This window comes from Mandrillus leucophaeus, unplaced genomic scaffold (genome assembly GCF_000951045.1).
Source record: "Mandrillus leucophaeus isolate KB7577 unplaced genomic scaffold, Mleu.le_1.0 Scaffold93, whole genome shotgun sequence".
Lineage (NCBI taxonomy): Eukaryota > Metazoa > Chordata > Mammalia > Primates > Cercopithecidae > Mandrillus > Mandrillus leucophaeus.
Genome location: NW_012110141.1, coordinates 5,881,109 through 5,890,775, shown reverse-complemented (window position 1 = coordinate 5,890,775; position 9,667 = coordinate 5,881,109). Strand labels below are relative to the sequence as shown.

The following is a 9,667-nucleotide window of genomic DNA, read 5'->3' as shown; positions in this document are numbered from 1 at the left end:
CATGCCTGGCTAATTTTTAAAATTATTTGTAGAGATGATGTCTCGCTATGTTGCCCAGGCTAGTCTCAAACTCCTAGAATCAAGTGATCCTCCTGCCTTAGCTTCTCAAAGTGCTGGGATTACAGGTGTGAGTGACTGTGCCTGCCTCCCTCCCCCACTTTTTTTTTAAACCACTGGTTTAGTCAACTCTGAACCCACAGAGGTATTTGAGTAGAGGTGAGATGAGATGCAAAAGAGAGAGGAGAATTTACTTATTGAATGCAATGGAGTATGAATACGTAAGGGGTACACTTGGGCCATCAGTGGGAATAAAAGTTGAGAGGCAATAAATCTGGAGGGGTTCAATACCTGGATGTGAGGGCCAGAAGAGTGACTCTGTTCAATTAAAATATTCAATGAAAAGGAAAGTTTTTTAAGGAATAAAGCATCCTCATGACATGAAACTCTCAGGCCAGACATCTCTAGAGTAATGCTGGTTCCAAGGCAGGTTATATTAGCTCTTTCCTCCTTCACTTGAAATATTTTTATGATAAAATCTACTTTCAATGAACATTTATCACACAGCAAGTAAGGTCTGGGCTCCCTTCTCCCCATTTAGGGCAGTTCTGTTTTAGCCTGTTGTATTCATGGGACTCCTGGATAAGTGTTTTATTAAAGAATTTGACAGCTGAAAAGTCTGAAAACCACTGAACTAAGATACAGGATGTTTCAGTGCCTTGGTTTTGTGGGTATCTATCTATTCGGTACAGAGCAAGGCTTCTCAACCAAGACACTCTTGACATGTTGAGCTGGATATTTTTTTATTGTGGTGGGCTATCCTGTGAACTGTGGGATGTTTAGCAGCATACCTGGTCTCTTTACACTATGTGTCAGTAGCACCCTTCCTGGGGGACAAACTCCATCCTCAAGCCACCTCCTTATTTGAGAACCACTGATGTAAAGAATTCACAGGTCCAGTTCCAAACTCAGACCCCGATCTGTTTGAGGACTGTGCTGTTTTATACCAGCTTCTCCTTTCTTTTCTACTGCTATGGCAAGGTTAAACATGGGCTAACGTTATAATGCTGGTGATTTTTTTTTTTTTTTAATAGATAGAAAAGAAAATAAGCAGGCTTGAGATTCTCACATAAATGGGGGTATTTGCCTACCACGTTTCTAAATTAATAGGAGAAAAGGTTGCTTGGTTAGCTGAAATAAAAGTCAAAAAAGGTTTCTAAGTACCAGCATAGGCATTTCAGGGCCTGAAAGCAAAATCTATTTGTCTTTCCACAGGTATATGTCTTAAAAAATAAAAGCAGGCTGGGCTGGGTGCAGTGGCTCATGCCTGTAATCCCAGTACTTTGGGAGGCTGAGGTGGGCGGATCACGAGGTCATGAGATCCAGACCATCCTGGCTAACACGGTGAAACCCTGTCTCTACTAAAAACACAAAAAAATTTAGCCGGGTGTGGTGGCAAGCGCCTATAGTCCCAGCTACTCAGGCTGAAGCAGGAGAATGGTGTGAACCCAGGAAGCGGAGCTTGCAGCGAGCTGAGATTGTGCCACTGCACTCCAGCCTGGGCGACAGAGCAAGATTCCGTCTCAAAAAATAAAAAAATAAAAAATAAAAAAAAAAAGCAGGGTGGCCCTCAGCAGGATATGTGATACTCAACAGCAGACAACATCCATAAACAAGATAGGTGACATTTGTAAAAATTAACGAAGCATTAGGTCCGGGTGAAGAGGAGAAAAGGACTTTTTGAATTGAATAATACAATGCTGAAAAATCACTGAGAGAAAAGGAAAACATGGCTTTGGAATCCAATCAATTTGCATTTGAATCTTACCTCCATCTGCTTTACTTTTGTCTTGGGTAAGAAGTATAATCCTTCTGAGCCCAGAATAAAGAAAAGAAATAATTTTATCTGGCCCTGCACTGCTTGAGGAAAGGGACAAAATCTTTTAAACATTTATATTTCTAGTACCTGGAAAAATAGATAAATGTCTATAATGACTTTTAAATATAAAAATATCAAGATTCCTTCCTTAAGATGTATACAAATTATTTAATATATTTTTACATTTATTTTTTTCATAGGTAATATTGACTAGGATTGTTTTATATTTATAAGATCTCTTGTTTCTCCAATAATTCAGCTCCATATCGAGATTATTTACAGTGTTCATGAGTGACCTGGGATTGACCAGGAATGGTAATGAACAGTTTTCATTTATTTTGGGGTTCTTTTTCAAAAGTAAAAAACAAGGCACTTGAAAAATAAAACTTTATACAAAAAGATTTAGACTTTTCCTGAACCCTAGTTCTTACATATATGAATAATCTTAAAGTCTGAATCCTCTTATTCAGGTCTAACAATACTAACGCCATTCTGTGTCAAGGGAGATGTTGACAGCACATTGCAGCCCTCCCCCAGGGAGCAGTAGGTAGTGGCCTTAAGAAATGGGTGGGGGGATCCTGGTACAGATTGTGCTGACTTCTAATTAAGGGTGGCGGTTGGTCTTGGTGCTTTTATCTTTAGGAGCTTATCACTTTATTTCTATAAAGACCTAAAGCTTTGAGTAGTCAGAGATATTTATCTCATTACGTCAAAGGACAGTACCAGTGTCACACTGTTTATATATTGCTGATAAGTGAGATGCTTTTTATCCCCTTTCATAGCCATCATCCTATCCTCCTCCAGTACATACATAATTTTCAATTCATCTCTCTTCCAACTTAAGTTAGGACATCTATTCTTTTCTAAAAAGTCTCTGGAGATGGTCCAGGATTGTATTCAGTAACTGAGAGAAAATTCCATAAAGAGCATGTTTATAAAAATACTGCAGCATGTCACCTTACCGCAAAAAGAAAAAGAGAAACGTGAAATATTCTGTCAGCTACAAACGCAGTATAATTTTTGTTTCACATGGTTGAAACAGGTAAGTTTGAAGAGTTTAGATGTCAAACTCTTTTTCTTTGATTTAACTTTTGGCATCGGATCCCATGAACAAATGGAAATTTGCTAATTAACGTGTGGTTTTTGGTGATTCACAATATAAACAAATGGGAGAATAAGTTTTAATTTTCCCAATAGCCAGGATATTATTACTTCTAAAAGAAATGTCACTTATAAAAAGCCCCATCATACCCTATATTTTATGTTGTGCAGAACTTTTCTTTATCTACATCAATTAGTTACATAATTTGTGGCAACAGACAGACGCATGAAACAATATTCAACATTTTAACTGATGGAAATACTCAGCATGCCAGAAAAATAAATCTTTATACAAAAGAGATATCCAAGGCCAGACATGGTGGCTCATGCCTGTAACTCCAGCACTTTGGGAAGCTGAGGCGGGAGGATCACGAGGTCAGGAGTTTGAGATCAGCCTGGCCAACATAGTGAAACTGTCTCTACTAAAAATACAAAAATTAGCCGGGCACAGTGGCATGTGCATGCCTGTAGTCCCAGCTACTCTGGAGGCTGAGGCAGGAGAATTGCTTGAACCCAGGAGGCGGAGGCTGCAGTAAGCCAAGACCACACCATTGCATTCCAACCTGGGCAACAGAGTGAGACTCTGTCTCAAAAAAACAAAAACAAAACCAAAGACAAAAGATATATCCAGTAAAATTCATATACAAACCCTAACAAATGACAAATTTAATTCATAAGTGATTAGCTTGAACACAACATTAAACATTTTAAGACAAGTAATGCTGCCATCAGCATCAGCAATGGATTCAAATCCCTTACAATGTTGGCCAAGTCTTAATACACAGAGAAAGTAAAGTGAATGAATATAAGTGAGTTTTACTTTCTATAACACTCTCAATCCTGGATTGGAGTCTGAAAGCTCGAATTTCCAATATGTCTAATGTGCCATGTGTTCAGGACCATCTGAAATACATGATGTTCTAGTCCAGGCAAGTAACGCCCTAAGTAATATGTTCAGACTGATGGGATTCAGAACACACTACCCCAAAATATGGTGCCTTGGCATATTTAGTATTTTGAGCTGAAGAAATGTGACAAATAGCAAATGTAGGAAGGACTCTCTGATCCACCCCTGAAGTAGGCCATAAGACCCTAATATGAGAGGTGCGCTTCCTATACCTAGAGGAAAGGACCATGCTTATCTCTAAAAACGGAGGAACAGTAAGAGGAATCTGAATGAACAAGCCCTGCTTTTAGTTTACTACGCTTAGCTCATACCCCTTTGTTTTTGTTCCCTATCACATTTTCCCCATGATTTTCCACTCCTCATCAAACTTAGCATAAAAACACACAGGTTTACCCTTTCTTTGGGTCTTTGTTTTCTTATGAAGGCTTTGGTGTCACAAAAAGCTTACATTAAATAAATCTGTGTATTTTTCTCTTGTTAATCTGGTTTTTGTTACAAAGCCAAGGGTGAGAACTTAGACTGGTAGAAGGAAAGGACCTTTTTCCTCCTCTACAAGATCTTGTTTTAATGTCATGAGAAAAAAACAAAATACGTAAGTTCAGAAGTTCTCCAGCAAACTATAGCATCTGGAAAATTTACAATAACTGATGTGATCTTTTACACACTGACACATTCAAAATGAAGATAAACATATAGGATTTAGCACATATTAAAGGTAAGGGATTTAAATACTGATGATGGATAAGGCAGGAATGTTTTAAAATCATTTCCTTTGTTACACAGCGCTAATCTATTAAAATGCTATGACTACATAAATGTTGTTTATTGCCTATACTTCAAATTCTTTTAGGAAACAACACTATAAAGAGAAAATGGAGATGGATGATGAAATCTTAAAATACCTTTATAGGAATAAAAACTTGTTGAAAATATTCAGAAAGCTACAAATCTTGTATGAGGACTATTAACTAAAACTACACGATTTATTTTGCAATCAACATCTAATTACTGTAGCAGAGAACACAATTAATTCATTCATGGAAGTCTAAAATTGGGTAATGCAAATAGTTGCCAAATTTTCTTACTGCTAATTTGGGCCACTAAGCATAAAACTCATCAGACTTGTTTAAAAGTGTTTTCTTTTGGGAGGAAATGTAGAGAACAGGAAGAAAAGACTAAAAGGAGCAAGAAGCTGGTAAAACTATTTAAAAGGGGGGGGTGGCTCATGCCTGTAATCCCAGCACTTTCGGAGGCTGAGGTGGGTGGATCACTTGAGGTCAGGAGTTCGAGACCGGCCTGGCCAGCACGGTGAAATCTTGTCTCTACCAAAAAACAAAAATTAGCCAGGCATGGTGGCATGTACCTGTAGTCCCAGCTACTCAGGAGGCTGAGGTAGGAGAATTGCTTGAACCTGGGAGGCGGAGGTTGCAGTGATCTAAGATTATGTCACTGCACTCCAGCCTAGGCAACAGTGAGACCCTATATCTCAAAATAAATAAATAAATAAATAAATAAATAAATAAATAAAATAAAAGGGGGGTCAACTATACCTGTAATAAATACTAGACTGCTCCAAAATGGGGCACAGAAAAAAAATCTAAAAAGCTTAAGATAGTTTATCCTTCCTTGACACTTTTGCCTTTCAGTGTTTAAATATTTTGAAATAAACAAATTATTTTATATCTTGAGTTTTAGACTTGCAAAAGGCTGACGTAATTTTTTAGTAGATATAAACAAAGGTCATATTATATCTATTATTTAGACTGATTTTCTAAATTGTAAGCAAAATTTTTTCCCATAAAGGAAGGAAGAATGCATTCAAAGAAGATGAAACTATTGAATAGTCAGAAAAATAAGGCAACAGTGAGCAAACATTGTCCAAATAGCTACTATGCAGATTACCAAATTAAATCTTATAATGTAAAAGGAACAATACTAATTTTTATTTAAGATAATCACTTTGCTCTTTCATGCAGCAATTACTCTCCAATATTGTCCTTACACAGCTGACCTGAAGGATGTCAGGGAGCTGTAGAGGATGCACAGAAGGCTGAATTATACAAGAGTTAAGGCTGGGCGTGGTGGCTCATGCCTATAATCCCAGCACTTTGGGAGGCCTAGGTAGGCAGATCACCTGAGGTCAGGAGTTTGAGGCCAGCCTGGCCAACATGGCGAAATCCCCGCCTCTACTAAAAATACAAAAAAATTAGCCAGGCGTGATGGCGGGCGCCTGTAATGCCAGCTACTCAGGAGGCTGAGGCAGGAGAATCGCTTAAACCCGGGAGGCAGAGGTTGCAGTGAGCTGAAATTACACCAGTGCACTCCAGCCTGGGTGACAAGAGCAAAACTCCATCACAAAAAAGAAAAAGAAGAAAAAAAAAAAAAAAGGAGTTAGGGATGGAAGGATCAGAAACAAAATCTACTATCTTTTCATTTAGACCTCTATTCCCAAAGAAATAATATTAGAAGTTATCAATCTAGTGATTCACTTAAAATATTTAACCTCAGCCATTTCTGTAATCTTTATGAGTTGAATTAAAAGGTCTAAAGGTCTGATCTGTTTTAAGAACTGATAATCTACGGTGCATAGTATTACCTTATCAGTGGGAGACAGAATTGTAGAAAACAAATACTCTCTTCTCAGCCCTAACCCACCTTTCATGAAAAAGTTCTATAAAAATGATGCATATTTATGAAAGAATGGGGCAGGAAATGAATTTACTTTTTAAATCTGTCTGCCTTCACAAACCAAGATTCTGCACACAAGATGAAATTCTACAGGGCAGAATGGAATTTTTTCTGTCTTTACTTTAACATTTGGACACAATTTTGAAAAGCAGGAAATGAAACAATAAACTATGATACATATACTACGAAGTAAGGTAATGAAGAATCTTAACTCACCATTTTTTAGGTTTTGTTAATGGTTTGTATTTGCTGTATTTTACACGCCACTCAAGAACTTCTTTACAGCGCTGACATACTCCATCATGAAGTTTTGCATTAATTTTCTTAAAAACAAACAGAAAGACAAATTGAGAATTTCATGTGTGAGCCAGCATTGCAAATCCCACAAAAGAATATATGAGATGTTAAGTTTTAAAATATAACTGAACCTTAATCTGCATAACAATTTATGATATATTATGTATTTTTATGTGTATTACTCAATTTGTTATTTTTTTTTAACAAAGGCAATGGTTCTTTTTTTTTTTTTTTTTTTGAGACAGTCTCACTCTGTCACCCAGGCTGGAATGCAGTGGCACAATTTTGGCTCACTGCAACCTCCACCTCCCAGGGCTCAAGCGATTCTCCTGCCTCAGCCTCCTGAGTAGCTAGGATTACAGGCACGCGCCACCATGCCCAGCTAATTTTTTGTATTTTGGTAGAGACAGGCTTTCACTATGTTGCCCAGGGTGGTTTTGAACTCCTGAGCTCAAATGATACACCCGCCTAGGCCTCACAAAGTGCGCGTATTACAGGTGTGAGTCACTGGGCCCAGCCCTCATCTAGAAAATTTTTAACCTTCCCATTGATTCTGATGTATACATATGTCAAAACTCAAACTGCACAGTTAAGATATGTGTATTACATAGTATGTAAGTTATATTTCAAAAAAAACATAATAATAAAAAAGAAAAGCTTGCTCATATTTGAAGACTACCATTTCAACAATTCAAATCCTCCCAGTGAGTTGGAATTAAACTGAGAAATTGGGCTGTCCTGAATTGACAGTTTGTTGAAGAGAACAGAGACTGAAATTTGAGGAAGGGGTGCCAGGGAGAAGCAGCTGGAAGCAAAAAGGCATTTCATTTTTCAATTTTATCCTTTTGAATTCTCATGTTAGAAAAGTTTTAGAAAAGCTCCCCCTACTAACTTGGTTTCTTCAAACTTAAAAAATATGTATTCATATGTGAATATCTGTGGTAGAGAAAGGGCTTTATAGGGTAAATTTTTTTTATTATAATTTTCTTTTCAAAATGTGTTGGGAAAGAAGGAAGATAGGAAAAATTTAAATGTGTCATGTATTTTCTCTAATAGTTTTATATTTTGTAACATACTCATTTGATTCAGGACACAGACTATATATTTTCACTGAGTACTCTGAGAATTCTCTCGTTTGCTTTGGCTGTGGAAGCTTGGTCTTTGCCTATTGTTGGAATAATGAACAGAAGACATTTAAAATTTTCTTTGCTGCTTTTGTTTTCTTTTTAAATTTCTCAGGGGAAGAAAGAAATGCATCACAAGTATGCAGATTCTTTGGGAGGCTATTAGATATTAAGTTAAAAGCACAATGTTTAGATCAGATCATCTGAAAGAAACAATTTTTGAATAGCGCTTGATATTCTTGAAAGTTCTAAACAAGAAGATAAAATATTTGAAAAAACATTTATTCAACGAGAAAATATTTCAGGAATATTGTGAAAAACCATAAATTAAGCTGTGAATATATTTCATTTTATTTAATTTTTCTCTTTCTTCAAGGAATCTTCACCATCAGGAAGTGTGAACATATTATTTAACTTTGTCATGAGAAATACATTCTGTTACTTACGAATTGTGTATAGGTGCATTCTTTCCTTCTGGACATAGATGGAGAGTCCCAGTTCCGCATGCTACTATATTCCCTCCTTACTCTGGGCCCCTAACTGTTGCCAGAAAGAAGGGAATCTGTACCTACACACCAAACTCTTCATCCTCTCAACCTTTGTACTTACTAATAGTTATCATGGACAAAGCTAGCTAAGAAACACAGAATCAAAGTTTACATGCATCATTTGTCTACTCTGTTGTCCAGAACATCTTACTAAGCATTACTTATATTTCCTTAAGTGATTGACTTTGAACTATGACTTCAATATGAATGTGATATTATACTTCCTAATTGGAATATCCTTAGAACACAGAACATTTCATTACCTGCAATTTTATTACATATAACACATTCTGCTTGTTAACTAGGAAGCATTCTTTGGTTCCTTGTTTGTTTCTGTATCCAATTTCTGACCAGTTCATCTTGATTTACAAAGCTGTGCACAGTTTGGAAACTGGTTTCTTTAGGGTGGATCAACAGTAGAACAAAACAAGTCTTTGTGGGAACTTGTCCTGTGAGTGATGTGTGAAGCAGTATAAAGAGATATGCTGTGCAGGGTTCACATGACTAACAGGCACTACTATCAAATTAAACTTGATTTTTATGTGTTAAGAAATTAATGAGAGTAAGAATGAGAAACAATAGTATTTTTCACTTAAAAATAGGCACAGAAGAAAGAAAAGTGTATACCTGTTTTACCATACTTTGCCAAAATAGAAGTGAATTCCAGAGATGTGAGCAAAGAAAGTTAATCCTAGTTTTAGGAATCCTTCTGCCTGGGGGAAAGGAAATGACAATCTTACCTTATTCGCCTTTATATTTACAATTAACCCTATTTTGGCAATTACTTTTAGTATATTCCTCATGGTAGAAGATCATAGGTAATTAAGGTTAAAATTGAAGTCTGCCCAAATATAAAATCAAAAGTTTTATAAATACAAAAGCTTATAAAGGTCATTTAGTTCGTTCAACAAGCTACTTTCCAGATTTTTGAAGAAAAAAAAAAATCTTCAGTGGAAGAGTCCACTGAACTTAGGAAACAGTGAAAGAAGAAACCTTTACCTATCAAATGAATACTTTTCAAAGTTAGAATAAACTTAAGGAACATCAAAAAGCATGCCTACTTAATACATACATAATGTCTTAAAAACGTGTTAGCCATCATTCCTACATCTTTTTTTTTTTTTTT

At 36.4% G+C, this 9,667-nt stretch overlaps 1 protein-coding gene across 2 annotated transcripts in view; it reads right to left on the bottom strand.

Moving 5' to 3' along the window:
* LOC105532085 (chromosome unknown open reading frame, human C9orf85) overlaps positions 1-9,667 on the bottom strand; it is a 79,873-nt gene that overhangs the window by 36,053 nt on the left and 34,153 nt on the right. For both annotated transcript variants that reach the window (XM_011970190.1, XM_011970191.1), the window contains exon 2: positions 6,789-6,895. In XM_011970190.1, the coding sequence (XP_011825580.1) occupies positions 6,789-6,895 (107 nt within the window). The remainder of the gene's footprint in view (positions 1-6,788; positions 6,896-9,667) is intronic.